The 24,382-nt window shown below is 35.3% G+C and overlaps 1 protein-coding gene across 3 annotated transcripts in view; it reads left to right on the forward strand.

The window, feature by feature from the left end:
• Positions 1-24,382, forward strand: part of ACAD11 (acyl-CoA dehydrogenase family member 11) — an 88,633-nt gene that overhangs the window by 12,303 nt on the left and 51,948 nt on the right. For all 3 annotated transcript variants that reach the window (XM_082839225.1, XM_082839226.1, XM_082839227.1), the window contains exons 3-8: positions 2,646-2,771; positions 3,640-3,801; positions 5,412-5,576; positions 20,707-20,848; positions 21,428-21,549; positions 23,434-23,540. In XM_082839225.1, the coding sequence (XP_082695351.1) occupies positions 2,646-2,771; positions 3,640-3,801; positions 5,412-5,576; positions 20,707-20,848; positions 21,428-21,549; positions 23,434-23,540 (824 nt within the window). The remainder of the gene's footprint in view (positions 1-2,645; positions 2,772-3,639; positions 3,802-5,411; positions 5,577-20,706; positions 20,849-21,427; positions 21,550-23,433; positions 23,541-24,382) is intronic.

A 24,382-nucleotide genomic window follows, 5' to 3' on the forward strand; every position in this document is an offset into this window, starting at 1 on the left:
TTATTTGTGACCCAAGATGTGATCTATCCTGGAGAATGTTCCGTGTGCACTTGAGAAGAAATTGTAATCTGCTTTTTTGGATGGAATGTCCTATAAATATCAATTAAATCTATCTGGACTGTTGTGTCATTTAAAGCTTGTGTTTCCTTATTAATTTTCTGTTTGGATGATCTGTCCATTGGTGTAAGTGAGGTGCTAAAGTCCCCCACTATTATTGTGTTACTGTCAATTTCCTCTTTTAGAGCTGTTTGCAGTTGCCTTATGTATTGAGGTGCATATATATTTATAATTGTTATATCTTCTTGGACTGATCCCTTAATCATTATGTAGTGTCCTTCCTTGTCTCTTGTAACATTCTTTATTTTAAAGTCTATTTTATCTGATATGAGTATTGTTACTCCAGCTTTCTTTTGATTTCCATTTGCATGGAATATCTTCTTCCATCCCCTCACTTTCAGTCTATATGTGTCCCTAGGTCTGAAGTGCGTCTCTTGTAGACAGCATATATATGGGTCTTGTTTTTGTATCCATTCAGCAAGCCTGTGTCTTTTGGTTGGAGCATTTAATCTATTCACGTTTAAGGAAATTATCGATATGTATGTTCGTATTACCATTTCCTTAAATTGTTTTGGGTTTGTTTTTGTAGGTCCTTTTCTTCTCTTGTGTGTCCCACTTAGAGAAGTTCCCTTAGCATTTGTTGTAGAGCTGGTTTGGTGGTGCAGAATTCTCTTAGCTTTTGCTTGTCTGTAAAGCTTTTGATTTCTCCATCGAATCTGGATGAGATCCTTGCCTGTTAGAATAATCTTGGTTGTAGGTTCTTCCCTTTCATCACTTTAAGTATATCATGCCACTCCCTTCTGTCTTGTAGTAGAGTTTCTGCTGAGAAATCAGCTGTTAACCTTATGGGAGTTCCCTTGTATGTTATTTGTCACATTTCCCTTGCTGCTTTCAGTAATTTTTCTTTGTCTTTAATTTTTGCCAATTTGATTACTATATGTCTCAGTGTGTTTCTCCTTGGGTTTATCCTGTATGGGACTCACTGCGCTTCCTGGACTTGTGTGGCTATTTCCTTTCCCATGTTAGGGAAGTTTTCGACTATAATCTCTTCAAATATTTTCTCTGGTCCTTTCTCTCTCTCTTCTCCTTCTGGGATCTCTATAATGCGAATGTTGTTGCATTTAATGTTGTCTCAGATGTCTCTTAGGCTGTCTTCATTTCTTTTCATCCTCTTTTCTTTATTCTGTTCCACAGCAGTGAATTCCTCCATTCTGTCTTCCAGGTCACTTATCCGTTCTTCTGTCTGAGTTATTCTGCTATTGATTCCTTCTAGTGTATTTTTCATTTCAGTTATTGTGTTGTTCATCTCTCTTTGTTTGTTCATTAATTTTTCTAGATCTTTGTTAAACATTTCTTGCAATTTCTCGATCATGCCTCCATTCTTTTTCCGAGGTCCTGGATCATCTTCACTATCATTATTCTGAATTCTTTTTCTGGAGGGTTTCCTATCTCCACTTCATTTAGTTGTTTTTCTGGGGTTTTATCTTGTTCCTTCATCTGGTACATAGCCCTCTGCCTTTTCATCTTGTCTACCTTTCTGTGAATGTGGTTTTTGTTCTACAGGCTGCAGGATTGTAGTTCTTCTCGCTTCTGCTGTCTGCCCTCTGGTGGATGAGGCTATCTAAGAGGGTTGTGCAAGTTTCCTGATTGGAGGAACTGGTGATGGGTAGAGCTGGGTGTTTCTCTGGTGGGCAGAGCTCAGTAAAACTTTAATCCAGTTGTCTGCTGATGGATGGGACTGGGTTCCCTCCCTATTGGTTGTTTGGCCTGAGGCGACCCAACACTGGAGCCTACCCGGGCTCTTTGGTGGGGCTAATGGCAGACTCTGGGGGGGCTCACGCCAAAGAATACTTCCCAGAACTTCTGTTGCCAGTGTCCTTGTCCTCACGGGGACACACAGCCACCCCCCACCTCTGCAGGAGACCCTCTAGCACTATCAGGCTGGTCCAGTTTCCTATGGGGTCACAGCTCCTTCCCCTCGGTCCCAATGAGCACACTACTTTGTGTGTGCCCTTCAAGAGTGGAGTCTCTGTTTCCCCTGGTCCTGTCGAAGTCCTGCAGTCAAATCCCACTAGCCTTCAAAGTCTGATTCTCTAAGAGTTCCTCCTCCCGTTGCCATACCCCCAGATTGGGAAGCCTGACGTGGGGCTTAGAACCTTCACTCCAGTGGGTGGACTTCTGTGGTATAAGTGTTCTCCAGTTTGTGAGTCACCCACCCCACAGTTATGGGATTTGATTTTATCATGATTGCGCCCCTCCTACCATCTCATTGTGGCTTCTCCTTTGTCTTTGCATATGGGGTATCTTTTTTGGTGAGTTCCAGTGTCTTCCTGTCAATGATTGTTCAGCAGTTAGTCGTGATTCTGGTGTTCTTGTAAGAGGGAGTGATAGCACGTCCTTCTACTCTGCCATCTTGAACCAATCTCTCACACTAAGACTACTTTTAAGGAAAATACTAAGGAAATTATTATCCTCTGGGTTATTTGTTGATATTGTTTTAAAATTAATTTCTAACCTTAATGTTAGTTCACAAGTAATTATTAAATTTTCTGTATTTCTGATTTTTAATTATCTATCGTCCTATTTAGATTGATAGAGAATTTAAAGTCCAGAATACTTTGTTTTCAATTGGATTCCCTGTTCCCAAACCTTTATTGTACTGCAGTGATGCTTGTGTCATTGGAACAGAATTTTATGTGATGGAACATGTACAGGTAAATTAACACTTAATTGTACTTTTTGTTGCTTTTATTTTTAATTGTGATATTAGATGGTAATAAGTGATAGTATATTAGTGTACATCGTAGGTAATTAGTTTGCTTTGGAAGGGCTTAAACTTTTTTCTTTTTCTTAAAACAACAGAAATTTATTCTCTCAGTTCTGGAGGCTAGAAGTTTGAAATCAAGGTGTCAGCAAGATTGGTTCTCTATGGAAGTTTTGTTTTGTTTTTGTTTTTTAAATTTTTTAATTGAGATATAGTTGATGCACAATATTATATAAGTTACAGGTGTATTACATAGTGATTCAGAATTTTTAAAGGTTATACTCCACTTACAGTTATTATAAAATACTGGCTCTATTCCCTGTGTTGTATTAAACTTTCATTTTATTTTGAGCACACACAAATTTTGAGCGGGTTGAAGTAAACTAGGAACAAATTTAGTAATTAGGGCATATTGGCTTAGTCTTCCTCTAGGTGTCAGTAAAGAGCTATATGTAATGGCAATAACTAAACCGTCCAAATAGTAGGGGAAAAAACTACTCCAAATAGGACATCAATCCATTAAAAATAAATCCAAATTGTTTTAAGGGTTTTTTTCGGTAAGATGTTACTTAAGATTAGTTTTTGTCCTTTAAGTTCATCTTGGTGTATCCTTGTATTTTCCCTTTGGCATGTACACTCTTATGTTAAACATGTTTCACAAATGACAGTTTTTCTAGCGCATTCTGCAAAGAATTGGTTTTGGTTGTAAGACTGTATCCTGATCTTTTTTGTAGGCAACAGGGGATGATGAGACAGCAAATAATTGGTATGAAAAGATTTATTTTGTTTTATATTATCTGTTGTAATTGCTTCCATAGGGCCGAATCTTTCGTGATTTCACAATTCCTGAAGTTAGCCCAGCAGAACGCTCAGCCATATATGTGGCCATGATAGAAACCTTGGCTCAGTTACATTCCTTGAATATACAGTCACTGCAGCTGGAAGAATATGGTAGAGGTGCTGGGTACTGCAAAAGACAGGTAATGCATCCACACAAAGTGCTCCTTTTCTCAAGTTGTTGGAAATAATATTAGTTAAAATAAAAACCTATTATTTTATACTTTTCTGAAACTTGGCTATAACTTTTAATATCAGCTGTCAGATTGACTTGTTTTAAACATAAAATAATTTTGTATTTTTAGATCAGATTTTGTTCAGCAAAAGCTTCTATAACAGCATGTACATAAATGCAGATTTAAAGCTGTTTCTATCTCTTCACTTAATTTACCAATATATTTTCTATACAATTTTCCCTTTTTAAATTAGTTTAACAGATATTTATTAAGCATGAATGTATGTTTAATATGTGCTGAATACTGTGTTAAATATCAGGAAAATAGAAATAAGTTCTTCCCCTAAAGGAACTTATGGTCATTTTTGAGACATCTATACTTGAATCTCATTTACATGAGACTTGAAAATGGTATAAAAGAGTATGTAATCTGGTAGTAAATTGTTTGGTACTCATCATGAAAACTGTTCCATTCAGAGGATAGATATCAGTATGCCCTTGCTTAGGTTGGGGAAAGCTTCCTGGGAAAGATATGTCTTGTACTGTGTATTTAAGGAAGGATAAAATCTAGAGCAATAGGGAAGAGATGGTGAGCATTTCAAATCAAAGAAACAGCAAGACCAGATATGTATGGGGCTGTTTCCCTTTGTATGTCTTTTTGAGGGGGCAGAAGGGAGAGAAACGGGAACTAAGGTTTAGGGAATACTCATTACGTGCCAGCTCCCATGCTAGGTGAGTTGTTAGACCTAGTGTTTTTTAATCTTTGTAACAACACTAATACATAGGTATTACTACCCCCATTTTGCAGATGAGGAAACTGAGGTTTGCAGGTATTAAGTAATATACAAATAAGTGGCTTAGACATAATTTCAACCCAGCTCTCTGAGATTCCAAAGATGAATATCTTTACTGTACTAAATTGAACAGAGATACCTTAGAAAGTAGGGAGAGAGATATAAGTAGATAAATAATATTATTTCAGTTGATGGAGGACTTTGACAATAGGTTGTCTTATTTGCATTCAATTCTAAGAACAATTAAAAAAATCTTTGCATTTTTCATATCTGTAATATATTTTTGAAGATTCTTTAGAAAATTCTATGGGTAATAAGAAAGGGGATTAAAATGAAAAATAAAGATCTCCTTTCTTCTTCTAGTCCCTATATTACATTTTTCAGGGATTACTTGTTTCTTGTGACCCTTCCAGAAATTTTCTTTGTCTATTTTTTTGGTATGTACGTATGTGTGTTTGTGTGTGTTCTTTTTTTTTTTTCTCCTTCCACAAAATATTTGCTGAATAAAGACTAGAACCCACGTCTCTTGATTCCTAGGCCAGTATTTTTTTTCCTGATAAAAGTCTAGGTAAGTAAAATGAAAATAGATGGAAGAGAAACTTAAATGTTGAAGTTTTCAGGCTGATATGAGTGTTTTAGGCTAATAGGAGTATCACGGCATTTGTCCTGAGCATTTAACACTAAAACAAAATTTGATATAATTGAATTTTGTTTTAATTTTAGAATTGCTGAATCTTACATTCCACTTTCAGCTCTGTCATTTTTTTAATTTATATATCTTTAGGTATCAACCTGGACAAAGCAATATCAAGCTGCAGCTCATCAGGACATCCCTGCCATGAACCAACTATCTGACTGGCTAATGAAAAACTTGCCAGATAATGACAATGAAGAAAATTTGATTCATGGAGATTTCAAACTAGATAACATAGTTTTCCACCCTAAAGAGGTATTGGAAGCCCTGTTTATAAAAAATTGAGTATGTCTGATTTGGGATACACGTACTAAGTAGATGTTCCCCCAGAGCACTGAAGGAGCCCACCCCATCCCCATTCCTCCCCTATATTCAAAACTAACATTACCACTCACAACTTTTAGAAATAAGTCCTGCAGATATTCTGGCATAGGTATCTGCCCACCTATAAAAGGCTGGGGTCTAATCACCTGATTTACTACTTTAAAAGGATTTGGGAATTTACATGCATGTTGCTGTTTTCTTCAAAGAAATTTTTCAGCTACTAAATATATTTAGCTTATCCACGTTCTTGCTCTTTCTTCTGGTTCATTTTCATTTTTTTCCCTATCTGATAAAGAATTTTTTATTTGATTATTATAAGCTCAGAGAGGACAGAATTCCAAAAGACTCTTTTGAGGCTTCAAAAGAATTTGTATGAGATTAATGTAACCTTGCCCTGTGTAAATGTACACAGTGTAATCTTTATAAAGAGTACAAACAAATCAGAGCTATAACCCTCCTCCACTGAGCATAGTGAGGCCTAGGATTGGAGGAGTGTGGTGGGAATGAAGAAAGTACTTCAGTTCTCCTCTCTTTACCTGTATGCCTTTGGACAAGACATTTATTTGGCCCTTAGTATTCTGATATTGATGTGAATGATTTACAATTCCCTGAATCTTCCTTCTTAGGAGAAAATTTTCTGGGTTCATTAGTTTTCTCAGAATGCTAAGATGTTTTAGGGCAGGAAGAGCTGTTCTAAATTCATGTGCTAAGCTTCTGAGTTTCATGTTCTTTTCACACAGGAAGAGGACAGGAGGAAAATAACATTATATATTGCATTGCTGTCATAATTCAAAGTACTACTATATCAATTGAAAGTTCAAATGTAATATAAAGACATACGAGCACATGCACCATCAAGACAGAAAATTTTTCATAGAAAAGTCAGTTTGGGTATTTAAATTATGTATATGTAATTATATGTATGTGTGCATATGTAACTTTTTGTTAATGGCATGGATGAATTCTGAATTATAACTTAAATATAGAATGGGAAAATTAAATACTGCTAATTTATAACCTGGAAAAATTAGAAAAGCGTATACCTTAAAACAGCAGGATCTGGTCTATATTTTATCTATTTCTTTGGTTCATTAATATTTTTGGAGCCTATCTTTGAATAAGTCAGCGTTCTTTATGTTTTCTATTAATATAACTACAGTACTTTTACATTCATTAGTTAAGCAAGGAAGGAAAAATCAGACCTAAATCTCCTTAGTTATGTGTTGTCTACCAAAATGTTTAAATATGCTGAAATTAAATATTAAATATGCTGAAAGTAACGGCAGGTAAGTTCCAAATAGTTATTCCCTTTTTATATTTAATCTCATGTTAGAAAAACGTTGCTTATAGGATTAAAGTTGCCAAACAGGAATCATCTAACTTAAGTTCTGTGGAGGCAATGCTAATTTGTTACATATATCATTATCTTTTATATTTTAGGGTTATATAGTAGCTAGTAAAATGTCTTCTACTTTATACCCAGTAATCCCATAATTATTAGTTAAATCAAAGTTAATCAATTTCTGTCTCATATAAATATGTGTAGCTAATTTTTTATGGAAGTAACATACAGTTGACAAAGTGCAAGTCAACTGGCATTTATTTATTACCAACTATGTGCTCTGAAACATGGGGTTAGAAGGAAAAACAGCTCTTAATGAGCTCAAAACACAGATGGAGAGAAAAGATACTCAGGTAACAGCAGAGAACAATATATACCCAAATGCTAAAGTATATCATACAATAAAACTAAGAGAGTAGTCAAAGAAGGAAAACGTTCCCACTGTGGACTGGCATTAAAAGCTATGAAACTTTAGAATTTAATTCTAGTCAATAGTTCCATCTCATTTTTTAAATTTCATAAATAAGTAGGAAATTAGACTATGTTTTTTCATGAAAGCACTTCACAAATTGGAAAATCAGTCCCTGGATGTGTATATGTATGTGCTCCACTGTATATATTCCTAGGGATATGATTGAAAGCTTTTTATTTTTCCTTTGAGGGTAAGGATTATACCTTTAATTAATTTTTTTCTTACCTTTGTTTCTAGAGTCTATATGGTAGATGCTCAATAAATGAGGGCCTAGACTAAGAGCTCCTATAAAGCAGTAAATGCATCTTATTCATTTCTGCAGGTAGTTACATGTTTCTGAATGAATCTATGTTAAAAGAATTGATTTTAATTAATCACTAAGGTACTATTTCCATCTCATTTATTTATGCTTAATTTTTATTCTCTACCCCTTTCTGTGCCTCAGTTTTTATTGTAACTTTTTATTTGGAAATCATTGAAGACTCACAAGAAGTTGTAAAAATAGTAGAGGGGCCTGTGTATCCATCATCCAGATTCCCCAAAGAGATCTCACACAACTAGAGTATATTATCAAAGCCAGGAAATTGACATTGTGTGACTTGTGTGCCTTTTGGATTGGGAAAAAAAAATTTCAGGGTTCCCAAGGAGCCAAAATGAGGTAATTGATATGGAGCAACTAGCTGGTACCTGGCACAGCTGGTGCTCAACTTATTTCAGTTCTCTTCTTTTCCATTCTTTTCCCTTCTGTTTTTATATTCTGCTTTTCTAAGATTGCCTATCAAGCTCTATTCTTTAGAAAAAATTAGGGTAAAAGTAAGTCTTTACTTTTAGTAGATATGTACTAAAACCTAAACAGTAGTTATAGGGGATGAAATTATAGGAGATTTATAAGTTGTACATTTCTGTAAGGTTTGAGGTTTTATTGTTCTTTTTTCCCCAAGACAACAGCATATTTTATTTTTGTTGTCAGAAAGCACAACAATTAAGAAAGAAAACATGAACAATTTTAAATGATAAACCATCTAGGAATGTGTGTGGTAAGCCAGTAAAGAATTACTAAAGGGAATAACAAAACTAAAATATATCACTCAATTTCACAATCCCTAGTTATTTTCTAGTTACTGATATGTAAAGTATTTGAAGCATGTTTGAGCAAGTGTTTCAGTAGTACAAAATGCTTACTGCAATGTTTAAAAGAAATCCAGTTTTCCTGGAAAATATCGTTAATTTTCCAAATATAAATCTTACCCATCTGGCAGAGAAATGTTTAAGATTTTGGAGTTTAATGTACATATTACCATTTCAACTTGAAAAATAAATATATTTAATAAACCCATAGATATTTTATCTGCATTCATTAATTAGTAGTCAGATGTATTTACGATAAATATAAGGACACTGTTTCTTCTGAAGTCATCTGCGTTGCAGTCTTTTATATGTTGTCTTATGAAAAACAAATTTGTTATGCAAAACAAAACTTGTGTTTTTAATGGATTTTTCTTTTTAATTCCCCCACTATTTCTAAGATGTCAGTGTAGTTAGAGAAAAGCTTAGTTATATAAAACTTAATTTTATAGCTAGAAAAGACATGGGGATTAGGTTTTTTTCCAATCTTTTTACTTTTCAGATGTTTTTAAATACCCTTAATATGCTCTTTGGTCATAAAGCCAGGTTTTGAACTCAGACTTACTGACTTCCAATTCCATATGATTCCTTCCACACTGTACTGCTTCTCATCTCTGTTGGAACTGGTCAATGTTGGTAATCTAGAAACTGAAACCCTTGTCTTTGACCACAGCCTCACTACCTTCTACTTCTTTTATTTCTTTATACCTCACCTGAGAGGCTACAAATTTGATTCCTCTTACTTTAGAATCCATGAACCCCTTATGACTTCATTTGACTTCTCACCTTGCCTGGCCCAGGTGGGCATGATCAATCATTTCAAGAACTACCTTCTTTATTATCAATGAATTAATAATTTTTTGACTGTGGATTTGTGTGCAAGTAATGTAAGAGTTATAAAGTTTCCTGACCTTATATTGTTATTCCAGAATCTTCTCACCTCTTGACTTTATATATAATCTCCAACCCTGATCTTGGTTCATTGTATTTTTGCTACAGAATGAAGTCGTAAAGTCACGTTAACAGGGTCTGGGACATATCTATGCTGCATAATTTCATAATTTCATAATTTCATCTAGGTTGTAACTGCATCTCTTTGTAAAATCTGTGACATTTTTTTAAATGGCTTTTTCAAATCTTTTCTATTCTTCTCGAACTATCAAGTTGCCTTTTACATCTAGACTCCCACTCTCACATTTAGACTTGATTCGTTTTTGTCCTTTTAGTCACTTTTCAGCACAAGCTGCTTTCTAGGGATTACATACCCCTGGAAGTTCTCTTGATGTTGTTGAAGACATTTCAGTCCACTACACAATGTTTCCTTCATGCAGACTGATGGGTGACATTTTTCTTAAGCCATTGCCAAGAAAAATTGTTACTTTTTAAAAATTAAAGTATAGTCGATATATAGTATTATGTAAGTTACAGGTATACAGTATAGTGATTCACAATTTTTAAAGGTTATACTCCATTTATAGTTATTATAAAATATTGGCTATATTCTCTGTGTCCTTATAGCTTATTTTATACATAGTAGTTTGTACCTCTTAATCCCCTACCTCTAAATTGCCCCTCCCCCCTTCCCTCTCCCCATTGGTAACCACTAGTTTGTTCTCTAAATCTATAAGTCTGTTTCTTTTTTGTTATATTCACTAGTTTATTTTTTACATTCCACATATAAGTGATATCATGCAGCATTTGTCTTTCTCTGTCCAACTTATTTCACTTAGCATAATACCATCCAAGTCCATGCACGTTGTTGCAAATGGCAAAATTTCCTTCTTTTTTATGCCTGAGTAGCATTCCATTGTGTGTGTGTGTGTATATATATATATATATATATATACACACACACAATTTTTATATATATATATATATATATATATATAAAATGTTTTCTATATCCATTCGTCTGTTGATGGACACTTAGGTTGCTTCCATATCTTGACTATTGTAAATAATGCTGGTATGAACACTGGATACATGTAACTTTTCAAATTAGTGTTTTTGTTTTCTTCAGCTATATACCCAGGAGTGGAATTGCTGAGCCACATTATAGTTCTATTTTTAGTTTTTTGCAAAACCTCCATACTGTTTTGCACAGTGGCTGCACGAATTCACATTCCCACCAACATTGTATGAGGGTTCCCTTTTCTCCACATCCTCACTAGCATTTGCTATTTGTGTTCTGTTTGATGATGGCCATTGTGACAGGTGTGAGGTGATATCTCATTGTGGTTTTGATTTCATTTCCCTAATGATTAGCGATGTTGAACATCTTTTCATGTGCCTGTTGGCCATCTGCATTTCCTCTTCGGAAAAAAGTCTATTCAGGTCTTATGCCCATTTTTTAATCAGGTTTTTTTTTTAATATTGAGTTGTATGAGCATTTATATATTTGGGATATTAACCCCTTATTGGTCATATCATTTGCAGATATTTTCTCCCATTCAGTAGGTTGTCTTCTTATTTTGTTGATGGTTTCCTTTGCTGTGCAAAAGCTTTTAAGTTTAATTAGGCCCCATTTGTTTATTTTTGCTTTTATTTCCTTTGCTTTAGGAGATAAATCTAAAAACATATGGCTACAATTTATATCAAAGAGTGTGGTCTGTTTTCCTCTAGGAGTTTCGTTTCTAGTCTTACATTTAGGTCTTTAATCCATTTTGAATTTATTTTTGTATGTAGTGTGAGAAAATGTTCTTATTTCATGCTTTTACATGTAGCTGTCCAGTTTTCTCAGCACCAGTTTTTGAAGAGACTATCTTCTCCATTATATATTCTTGCCTCATTTGTCATAGATTAATTGACCATAAGTGTGTGGATTTATTTCTGCATTCTCTGTTATATTCCATTGATCTTTGTGTCTGTTTTTGTGCCAATACCATACTGTGTTAATGACTGTAGCTTTGTAGTATAGTCTGAAGTCAGGGAGCATGATTCCTCCACTTCTGTTCTTTCTCAAGATTGTTTTGGCTATTCAGGCTCTTTTGTGTTTCCATAAAAATTTAATTTTTTTTGGACACACTGCACGGCTTGTGGGATCTTAGTTCCCCTACCAGGCACTGAACTCGGGCCCTTGTCAGTGAAAGCACAGAGTCCTAACCACTGGATCTCCAGGGAATTCCCTCCATATAAATTTAAGAATTATTTATTCTAGTTCTGTGAAAAATGCCATTGATATTTTGATAGGGATTGCATTGAATCTGTAGATTGCCTTGGGTAGTATGGTCATTTTAAGAATATTAATTCTTCCAGTCCAAGAACACAGTATATCTTTCCATCTGTTTGTGTTATCTTCATTTTCTTTTGTCAGTGTCTTATAGTTTTCCAACTGCAGGTCTTTTATCTCCTTAGGTAGGTTTATTCCTAGGTATTTTGTTCTTTTTGATGCAACTGTAAATGGGATTATTTCCTTAATTTCTTTTTCTGATAGTTCATTGTTAATGTATAGAAATTCAACAGATTTCTGTACATTAATTTTGTATCCTGCAACTTTACCAAATTCATTGATGAGCTCTAGAAGTTTTCTGGTGGTGTCTTTAGGATTTTCTATGTATAGTACCATGTGATCTACAGAGTGACAGTTTTACTTTTTCCTTTCAAATTTGGATTCCTTTTATTTCTTTTTCTTGTCTGACTGCTGTGATTAGGACTTCCAATACTATATTGAATAAAAATGGCAAGAGTGGGCATCCCTGTCTTGTACCTGATCTTAGAAGAAATCCTTTCAGCTTTTCACTGTTGAGTATGATGTTAACTGTGGGTTTGTCATGAATGACCTTCATTATGTTGAGATATGTTCCCTACTCTATGCCCACTTTCTTGAGAAAAATATCATAAAAGAATGTTGAATTTTGTCAAAAGCTTTTCCTGCATCTATTGAGATGATCATATGATTTTTATTCTTCAGTTTATTAATGTGGTATATCACATTGAGTAATTTGAAGATATTGAAAAGTCCTTCCATCCCTGGGGTAAATCCCACTTGATCATGGTATATGATCCTTTTAATGTGTTATTGTATTTGGTTTGCTAGTATTTGGTTGAGGATTTTTGCATCTATGTTCAGCAGTGATATTGGCCTGTAATTTTCTTTTTCTGTCATATCTTTGTCTGGTTTTGATATCAGGGTGATGCTTGCCTTATAGAATGGGTTCAGAAGTGTTACTTCCTCTGCAACTTTTTGGAATAGTTTTAAAAGGATAGGCATTAACTCTTCTGTAAATGTTTGGTAGAATTCACCCATGAAGCCATCTGGTCCTGGACTTCTGTTTCTTGGGAGTTTTTAAATTACTGATTCAATTTCATTACTGGTAATTGATCTGTTCATATTTTCTATTTCTTCCTGGTTCAGTCTGGGAAGATTGTATCTTTCTAAAAATTTGTCTGTTTCTTCAAGGTTATTGATTTTATTGGCATAGAGTTGTTCATTGTAGTCTCTCATGATTCTTTATATTTCTGTGATGTCAGTTGTAACTTCTCCTTTTTCATTTCTGATTTTATTGATTTGATCCCTCTCCATTTTTTTCTTGATAAGTCTGACTAAAGGTTTTATCAGTGTTGCTTATCTTCTTAGAGAACCAGCTTTTAGTTTCATTTATCTTTTCTATTGATTTTTTAGTCTCTATTTCATTTATTTCTGCTCTGATTTTTACTATTTCTTTTCTCCTACTGACTTTGGGTTTTGTTTGTTCTTCTTTTTCTAGTTCCTTTAGGTGTAAGTTTAAGTTGTTTATTTGAGATTTTTCTTTTTTCTGAGGTAAGGTTGTAAACTTCCCTCTTAGAACTGCTTTTGCTGCATCTCATAAATTTTGGATCATTGTGTTTTCATTTTCATTTGCCTTTAGGTAAGTTGTTATTTCCTTTTTGACTTCCTCAGTGTTCCATTTGTTGTTTAGTAGCATATTGTTTAGTCTCTTGTGTTTTTTGCAGTTTTTTTCTAGTAGTTTATTTCTAGTCTCATAGCGTGTGGTCGGAAAAGATGCTTCATATGATTTCAGTTTTCTTAAATTTACTGAGGATTGTTTTGTGGCCTAGTATGTGATCTATCCTGGAGAATGGTCCATGTGCACTTGAAAAGAATGTGTATTCCGCTTTCAGATAGAATATTCTATATATATCAACTAATGTGTCATTTAAGGCTTATTGATTTTCTGTCTGGATGATCTGTCCATTCATGTAAGTGTGGTGTTAAAGTCCCCCACTAGTATTATGTTACTGTCGATATCTCCATTTATGGCTGTTAATATTTGCTTTATGTATTTAAATGCTCCTATGTTGCATGCATATGTATTTACAATTGTTATATATTCTTCTTGGATTGATCCCTTGATCATTATGTGTAGTGTCTTTGTCTCTTGTAACAGTCTTTGTTTTAAAGTCTATTTTGTCTGATATAACTTTTGCTACCCCAGCTTTCTTTTGATTTCCATTTGCATGGAATACCTTTTTCCATCCCCTCACTTTAGTCTTTGTGTGTCTTTAGATCTCAAGTGAGTTTCTTGTGTGCAGCATCTATACAGGTCTTATTTTTGTATCCATTCAGCCACTCTTTGTCTTTTGATTGGAGCATTTATTTCACTTACATTTGAGGTAATTAGTGATACCTAAGTTCTTATTGCCATTTTGTTAATTGTTTTGGAATTGTTTTGTGGGTCTTTTTTTTCCCCTTCTTTTGTTCTCTTGTCATGTGATGTGATGAGTATCTTTAGAGTTATGTTTGGATTCCTTTTTCTTTTTTGTATGTATATCGTAGATTTTTGGTTTGTGGTTATGATGAAGTAGGTGGGTATACATACATATATATATATATATGATTGTTTTAAGTTGCTGACTGCTTAATTTCAAATGCATTTTAACAACCCTGCGTTTGTACTCTCTTCCTCTCATGATTACTGTTTTTGATATCATATTTTACATCTAATTGGTTGTGTATTCCTTACCTGCTTATTGTGGATATTAATGATTTTACTACTTTTGTCTTTTAATCTTCCTACTAGCTTTGTGCATGGATAATTTCCTACCTTTACTTATGTTTGCCTTTACCAATGAACTTTTTCATTTCATAATTTTCTTGTGCCTAGTTGTGGCCTTTTCTTTTTTGCTTAGAGAAGTTTCTTTAACATTTCTTGTAAACCTAGTTTGGTGATGCTGAACTCTTTTAGCTTTTGTCTGTCTGTAAAACTTCTGATCTCTTCATCAAATCTGAATAAGAGCCTTGCTGGGTAGAGTATTCCTGGTTGTAGGGTTTCCCTTTCATCACTTTATTCTTTTTTTTTAAATTTATTTCTTTAATTTATTTCTTTTTGGCTGTGTTGGGTCTTCTTTGCTGCGCACTGGCTTTCTCTAGTTGGGGCGAGTGGAAGTTACTCTTTGTTGTCATGTGTGGGCTTCTCATTTTGGTGGCTTCTCTTGTTGCAGAGCACGGGCTCTAGGCATGTGGGCTTCAATAGTTGTGGCACGCGGGCTCAGTAGTTGTGGCTCGCAGGCTGTAGAGTGCAGGCTCAGTAGCTGTGGTGCACAGGCTTTGTTGCTTCATGGCATGTGGGATCTTCCAGGACCAGGGCTCGAACCTGTGTCCCCTGCATTGGCAGGTGGATTCTTAACCACTGCTCCACTAGGGAAGCCCTCCTTTCACCACTTTAAATGTATTGTACCACTCCCTTCTGGCCTGTAGAGTTTCTGCTGAAAAGTCAGCTGATAACCTTATGGGAGTTCCCTTATATGTTATTTTTTGCTTTTCCCTTGTTGCTTTTAATAGTCTCTCTTTATCTTTGCTTTTTGCCATTTTAATTAAAGTGTGTCTTGGCATGTTCCTCTTTGGGTTAATCCTTTATGGGACTCTACACTTATGGGACTTGCATGTCTATTGCCTTTCCCAGGTTAGGGAAGTTTTTAGCTATTAAGTCTTCAAATATGTTCTCATCCCCTTTCTCTCTCTCTTCTCCTTGTAGGACCTCTATAATGCAAATGTTATTGTGCTTGATGTTGTCCCAGAGGTCTCTTAAACTGTCCTCATTTCTTTTCCTTATTTTTTCTTTTTTCTGTTCCACATCAGCAATTTCCACTACTCTGTCTTCCAGCTCACTGATCCATTCCTCTATATCATTTAGTCTACCATTGATTACTTCTAGTATATTTTTTCATGTCATTTATTGTATTCTTCATCTCTGTTCAGTTGTTCTGCATATTTTTTGACTCTTTGTTAAGAACTTCTAACTTCTCACTCTGTGCATCCATTCTTCTCCTGGGTTTTTTCATCATCTTTACCATCACTACCCTGAACTCTTTATTAAGTAGATGTCCTGTCTCCACTTCACTTAGTTCTTTTTCGGGGGTTTTGTCTTATTTCTTCATCTGGAGCATGTTCCTCTGCCACCTCATTTTGCCTAAGTTGCTGTTTGTATTTTTATGTATCTGCTAAGTTAGTTACATTTCCCAACCTTGGAGAAGTGACCTTCTGTAGCAGATGTCCTATGCATCCCAGCAGTGCACTTCTTTCTCATCTCCCAAGCTATATGCTCTAGGGGTTCCCCCTATGAGGGCTACCTGGAACCTTCTTTTGTGGCCAGCTGAATATGTGGGCAGTCTGGTAGGTTTGGTTAGCCTCCAGTCTGGTTGGTTGCTAGGCTCTGCCTTGTGTGGAGGCTGCCGGCTGCTGGTTGGCGGGGCTGGGTCACAAGGCCGCTGACTGAAGAACTAGCCCAGGGGGCCCCAGGGCTAGTGCTGGCTCACTGGTTGGCAGAGTCAGGGTCCAGAAGACTCCATGGTTGTTGCCCACCTTCCTCGTGGGTGAAGCCAGGTCCTGGGGTTACTTCCGGACTACTGGCAGGCAGAGAAGGTCCTGGAGTTGGTTGCAGGGTCCAGGGATTCCAGAGATGGTATCAGATTGCTGCTGGTGGGGGGTGGGTTTCTGACACAGGGTCTGGGGTGTCCAGAAGCTTGAATTAGCCTGCTAGTGAGCAGGGCTGGGGCCAGGCTTGTCCCAGGGCAGGGTCTCTGGCCTGTTGGTAGATGGGCTGTGTCTGCAGGCTGCTGGATTGTGGTTTTCTTGCATCTGGTCCCTGCATACTGGTGGCTGGAACTAGGTCCTGGGCCCTCTGGTAGGCAGGGCCACATCCAGAGGCAGCTGTGGGCTTTAGGGGGTCTTAAGGCAGCCTGTCTGCTGATGGGTGGGGCTGTGTCCTTGCCAAGTTAGTTGCTTGGCTTGAGGCGCCCCAGCACTGGTGACTGCAGGCTGTTGGGCCAGGGCAGGGCTGGGTCCTGGGGGTAATAAGCCAGAGGGAGGATTCCACAATGGTGCCTGCCAACACCAATGTCCACATGGTAGAAGGAGCTCCCAAGAATGGCTGCCACCAGTGTCTGTGGCCCCAGGGTGAGCTGCAGTTGCCTCCTGCCTCTCTGGGAGACTCTCCAAGATCAACAGGTAGGTCTGTCCCAGGCTCCGATCAAATTATGGCTTTTATTTTGGGTCCTGCAGTGTGTGAGATTTTTTGTGCACCCTTTAAGAGTGAAGTCTCTGTTTCCCCCAATCCTTTGGGACTCCCACAATTAAGCACCACTAGCCTTCAAAGCCAAATGCACTGGGGGCTCATCTTCCTGATGCAGGACCCCCAGAATGGGGAGCCCAACGTGGGGCTCAGACCTCTCACTCCTGTGGGAAAACCTCTGCAGTGTAATTATTCTCCAGTTTGTGGGTCATCCACCTTGGGTTATGGGCCTTGACTATATTGTGAGTCCACCTGTCCTACCCACCCCATTGTGGTTCCTTCTTTATGTTTTTAGTTGTAGAAGATCTTTTCTGGTTGGTTCTGGTCTTTTTCATTGATGGTTGTTCTGCTTATAGTTGTTATTTTGGTGTGCTCCTGAGAGGAGGTGAACTCATGGTCTTTCTACTCTGCTGTCTTGACTGATCTCCATGAAAATTGTCACTCTTGAGCAGCTGGGTTTTTTTGCTTTGTTTTGAAGTACAGTTGATTTGTAATATAATGTTAGTTTCAGTTTCAGGTGTAAAGCATTGTCATTCAGGGTTTTTGCAGATTATACTCCATTATAGGTCATTATAAGATAATGGGTATAATTCCCTGTGCAATACAATATATCCTTGTTGCTTATCTGTTTTATATATAGTAGTTTGTATCTGTTAATCCCATACCCCTAATTTGTCCCTGTCCCCTCCCCTTTCACCTTTGTAACCACAAGTTTGTTTTCTATATCTGTGAGTCTGTTTCTATTTTGCCTATGCATTCATTTGTATTATATTTTAGATTCCACATGTAAATGATATCATACAGTATTTGTCTTTCTCTGTCTGACTTATTTCACTAAGCATAATATTCTCTAGGTCCATCCATGTTGCTGCAAATGGCAATATTTCATTCTTTATTACGGCTGAGTAATATTCCATTGTATATATACCACATCCTCTTAACCCAATCATCTGTTGATGGGCACTTGGAAGCAATCCAGGTGCAGCTGGTTTGTTTTTAATCTACATGCACTATAAACATTGTGACTGATTATGCTTCATACTTTATTTTGTCCATAGAAAACTCAGAGCAAATTCTGCTGTCAACACTAAAAACTATATATCAATATGACCTGTGACATTTAATTTTATGTAATGACCTACTCTTAGCTTTATCACTTTATTAAAAATTATTATATTTTTTCCTACCTCCTTCATCTATTGTCAGTCCTACTGTATTGCATGTGTTTCTTTTGTTTTGAAAAGGTAATATACATACATATTAATAAAATTCAAGGGACTTCCCTGGTGGAGCAGTGGTTAAGATTCAGCCTGCCAGTGCAGAGGACATGGGTTTGATCCCTGGTCCAGGAAGATCCCACGTGCCGCGGAGCAACTAAGCCCGTGCACCACAACTACTGAGCCTGCGCTCTAGAGCCTGTGAGCCACAACTACTGAGACTGTGCACCACAACTACTAAAGCCTGTGTGCTCTAGGGCCCGTGTGCCACAACTACTGAGCCCGCATGCCACAACTACTGAAGCCTGTGTGCCTAGAGCCCGCGCTCCACAACAAGAGAAGCCACTGTGATGAGAAGCCCACGCACCACAATGAAGAGTAGCCCCCACTCACCACAACTAGAGAAAGGCAGTGTGCAGAACGAAGACCCAACACAGCCAAAAATAAATTTAAAATTTTTTAAAAAATTCAATACGGCAAAAAGCATACCTAGAAAATAAAACTCAAGGTAGAAGATAATCAACAAAATGAAAAGCTTCAGTTGTGCTGAGGTTTCAAAAAAACTCTCAGAAATCATTTTAAGTTCTTTAGCAGCAAAATGAATTAGTAAATGTTCACCTCATCCACTAGAAGTTATGCTATGCTTTTCATAGCTCTGTACACAAACAGGAATAGACAGGATTCTAATAAACCATGGCTAATTAATTTATACTAATTGATAATTTGATGACCCATCAGCTTTTCTCACTGGCTATTGTTTTATAGCTTTGTGGGTAATTACTTTTAAAATGTTTCAGATTTCTTGAAACTTAACTCCAGGGAAAATTTTCAATTAAAAAAAGCTAAACATTTATAGCATAATTAAGTATATCATCTTCTTTTCTTTGGACGTCAAGAGCACAGAAACAAACAGAATGGTATAGAGAAAAATGCGTCCAATCCCTTTTTTAAGCAAATTTAACAAATCTAGCATATATAGTAACTTATAATTCAATATAACCACAACCATAAAAAGTCTTATTAAGTCAAATCATAGAGGAAGCAGTGATCAATTTTTCCCATAGTCATAATGGTAAATTTTTTATTGCCTGCTATATGCCAGGCTCTGTACTTATTCATTGAATAAATACATTTTGGCCACCTACTGTATGTCAGGTACTTCGCAGCTAGACACTGGTAAACAAAATGGACATGTTACCTGCTCTTATTTCATCTTCACACTAACTCTATGCAAGAGGTGTATGTTATGGCTGCAAAAATTGAGAATCAGAAAGGTTAACTAGCTTGTCCAGAATTACACAGCCAGTAAATGGTGGAGCTAGGACTTGAATACAGGTCTGTGATTCCGAAGACCACATTTTTCCTTTAAGATACAATAATGTGTTCAAATGTATGAGAGAAGCAAGGGAGGTGCAAGCACACACAAAGTTACATAAAGGCATGAAACCCAGTAACTTGCATTGCCTAAGTGAGCTTTGCTGTTTTATCTGGCTTAGATAACCTTCTCTAGATTATTGCAACAGCCTCCTCATTGCCTCCCCTACAGTCTATTCAAAACATAGCAGCTAGAGTGACCTTAAAATACAAATCCTATCATATCACTTCTCCCGTACAGAACCTTCCAATGGAGTGTCTCCTCCCATATTCCATCCCTCCTGCCTTAGTCCCTTGAAGTAACCATAGCCATTGCTATCAGTTTGGTGTATATTCTTTCAACTTTGTGTATTCATTTGTACCCTTTTTATTTAAACAAATAGGATCATACTATGCATATTATTTTACAAATTGCCTTTTCCCCTTGTATTTGCAGTTGAATGTCCTGTGTTCTTAACATAAAGCTATATAGTCCCTTGATACATATTGTTACAAAATAGAATGAGGAAAGCTTTCCGTGTTATTGGTTCCAAATTACACAACTCTTTTATCATGTTGCTATATAATGGTGGATTTTGTATTCATAAAACAAACAGCATCTTTTATAACAATTATAGTTTTATATCTATAGCATGAAATAACTTACTTTAAAAAATTACTATTGTCATAAGAGTGTAATATTTGTTATGTTGTAAGATTCATTACCAGAGAATAGATTCTTAAATTATAAGTAATTGTTAGAATTTCTTCTTTACTATAGTTACTCCCAGTTGAAACTTTTCAACTGCTTTTGCCTCCGTTCATTAGTAGACATGTTAAGGCTGTGTAAAGTAAAATGCAGAGCTGTTGGCCAGCAATGGAACAAGGGGACTTGGCTCTATTTGATAAATGAAATGTGCCGCTGTGGGTAAAGACTGCAAACTACAGCCTCACATTTGCTTTTGATGGAAAATATGATTTTCATTATATTCTATTTCATTCATCTCCTTATTTTAGTTGTTTTGGATTTACTATATTAAAACCTTTTTATTTTTAATTACAGTCTCGAGTTGTAGCTGTACTAGATTGGGAGCTTTCAACCATTGGTCATCCTCTGTCAGACTTGGCTCATCTCTCTATGTTCTACTTTTGGCCAAGGACCATTCCATTGTTAAGTCAAAGTCCTCATTTGCAAGAAAACATAGGTATGAAAACATAGTGTTGCCTAAACTGCTATTAATATAAAATTATATTCATTTTGCTTCATAATTAATAAAAAGATTATATTGCAATCTTAGATAAATAGCTTTTGTTTCTTGAAATGTTTTTAAATCATTTTATTCTATCGATTTTTTTGAATGTATCATTCCACTTCTAGTAATTTGTTACAAAATATAATCATTTGTATATAATGTTCTTTTGGAAATCAACATTTAGAGCATATTTTGTTATATGGATTATAATTATATGGATAATAATGTTTTAATTATAATATTATATTTTATTATATATAATTAATAATATAATACATTATTTATATTATATAATATAATTTATACTATATATAAGTAATATAAGTAATAATATATTATAAGATTATATTATATTATAGTTAATATTTTAATTATTATAATTATATAGATTATAATGTTGTGTTATATGGATTAATGTTTTGTTATATGGATTAATTTCATGTTCAGTTTTATATTTATATGCAATATGACATTTTAAAATATTCACCATGACATTCTTATTAAAGTTTATAGTATATACTGTTTTTATAGGGGTACCATCAATGGAAGAACTGATTTCAATATATTGCCGCTGCAGGGGAATTAATTCTAATCTTCCTAACTGGAATTTCTTTCTTGCCCTTTCATATTTTAAAATTGCTGGAATAGCACAGGTAATTAATTTTTTAACATGTGTTTCACCATTATTGATGTACTGTTGACAATATTTTTGGTCTTTGGGGGTTTTATATTCCTTTTTTTTTTTTTTTTTCTTTTTGGCCACATAATGGCTCAGCTTGTGGGATCTTAGTTCCCCTACCAAGGATTGAACCCGGACCTCTGGCACTGAAAGCACAGAGTCCTAATAACCATTGGACCACCAGGGTATTCTCTTATATTCTTATCTTTAGATCAATTTAGTTTCCATAATAACAAATACCAGACATGGATAAAACAGAAATCCAGAGTTTACAGAATAGGAATTTGGCAAGGGAAAAATTTGAGTAGCAAAATGTGGTATCACTTTTTGGTATAATAAACGAAAAAGATGGAAGAAGGGAGAGAGAAAGACATAATAACAAAAACAGAAAAAGCATGTGAGAATTGGTTATTTCCTGAATATCCAATATAAGAAAGAGTTAAACTCCTTATATGATATCTGATTCAGATTATAAAACCCTATTAATCAGGGCTGATGATGAAGGAATTATCATTGTATTTCCCAAAGCCAGCACAGTACCTAGCATACAGAGCCGCTTAATTATGTGTTTGAGTGAGTAGATAAGCTCACTCAAACACATAATTAATTGTCCATTTTCCATTTTCTAATAATGTGATAGTTATGTGATAAATTTTGAGAGAAAACTGAACATAAATTCAGTTTTTTAAATTTACAGTTTAGACAATTGCATTCTTCATTATACTAAGTCAGCTCCCTTATACTTTGAGTCTTAGTTTTTTTAAGAAATTGAGATGCTTCATCTCTGGTAAGGGGTTAGGGCTTGGAGGAAGAACAAGTAAATAAGAGATTTTAGAAACAAAAAAGAATGGGAAAAGAAGGATTAACGAAAATTATGGTTATTTTTCCCTGTCCTCAGAGTTCATGCTGTCCTCCAATAACTGAAATGTCTAGGAAATAGTTGTCTTACATCTCATCCTGTAGTTTAGAATCATATTAATCATATTAGTTAATCATGTTGATTGGATACATTTCTCAAAATAGGGTTTATGGTATGTTTCTATATCTGTCAATTTCCAAAGTGAGATAACAGATAGGCTTTGAATTTAAAATGTATTTTCATTTCAAATAAAAGCTTGACATGGTTTACGATCGAAATTAATATGTATGTCATAAACTGTGTAGTTAGTAGCCTTAGAGATGATCATGAACATTCCATTCTAACTAGAAATGTGAAATTGGAAATGACGGAAAGACTGCTACAGTGTTTTATTGTACAAAGAATTATATAAAGAAATAAACTAATGAAATTCAGTTGATTGTGTTTGGGACAGGGAACAGGAGAGTATATTATGTTGGAAACACAGAACATGGAGAATTAACAAAGAAAAACAGATGAGCATTCAGCTAACACTGTTCAACGGAGAATAGTTTCACCTAAATTAGGGGTCCAAAAAATGAGATAAAATATTCTTAGAAGTCTCTCATTGCCTTCTCTTTGGTTTTATAGTTTTTAATTTTATTTTAGTTTCTTTAGATTTTTCTCCACTGTGTAGGGAGAGCAATGATCTTTAGAGGTGATATGACTTGCCAATTTGGTATCTTTAGTAACTGCTAAACTCATTTTAAAGTTTGGTTTGATTTCCAGTTATAATTCTGTTATGATGAGAGTATGTTAACCAAATGATACAAGTGTAATTCTTTAACTTGGAGTGGTATAATTATGCCTCCATGTAAATTAATAGAACTGATAGTCTGATTTATATCTTAGTACCTTGTAAGTTTAGTGATTCACGTAGCTGGGAAACTGTGGAAAGACTGGATAGTTGAAGAATAGTTTTCCATGAATTTTAATCACTTTGTATTAATTTACTTATAGGGAATATATAGTAGATATCTTCTGGGAAATAATGCATCTGAAAGTAGCTTTCAGTTTGCCAATATTGTGCAACCTCTGGCAGAAACTGGATTACAACTCTCAAAAAGGTAAGAAAATATAGATTCTGTGGCTAACTCAAATTAGAGCCTTTATTAGCTATGTGAAGGTCATAAACTTTAGGGGGATAGGGATTGTTTTTATTGCTTACAACACCAGAATTGCTGCTGCCAATCATGGTAAAAAATTTTTTAGTAAATCTCTTTTATGCTTGAAAATAAATTGACCTCAGATTTAAAGAAAATACCCATTTAATGATTAAAAGAGGTTTGTGGGTTTTTTTGTAATTTGAATGTATAAACCTTTAAGATATTGATATTTACATATACCTGTTTAAAGTTATGTATTATATAAGATGATTTATTAAGTTTAGAAATGTTGCTCTCTTCCACCATGACATTGCATGAAACTGTATTCAGACATTTCATAAGAGTCTTTGAAATTCATATCTCCATTAGTGGAGCACTTTTGAGACATCTAATACACTTTCTCCAAACACACTGCCATCTAACAGGTGTGATGGAGGGGAGAAATAAATTAGGGGGTTGAGATTAACATATACACACTACTATATATAAAATAGATAATCAACAAGGACCTACCATATATCACAGGGAACTCCACTCAATACTCTGTAATAACCTATATGGGAAAAGAATCTGAAAAAGAATAGCTATATGTATATGTATAACTGAATCACTTTGCTGTATACCTGAAACATTGTAAATGTTGTAAATCAACTATCCTCCAATATAAAGCAAAATTTAAAAGAAACAAACAGAAAAAAACAGTGTGATATATAGCACTTACTGAATGCACGGATGATGCTGTCCCTGGAAATTCTGCCCAAGCCACAAGTATCCATGGCATATCATTAGGACAGTTGTGTTTT

This window comes from Leucopleurus acutus (assembly GCF_964270905.1).
Source record: "Leucopleurus acutus genome assembly, chromosome: 5".
In the NCBI taxonomy this organism is placed as follows: Eukaryota; Metazoa; Chordata; class Mammalia; order Artiodactyla; family Delphinidae; genus Leucopleurus; species Leucopleurus acutus.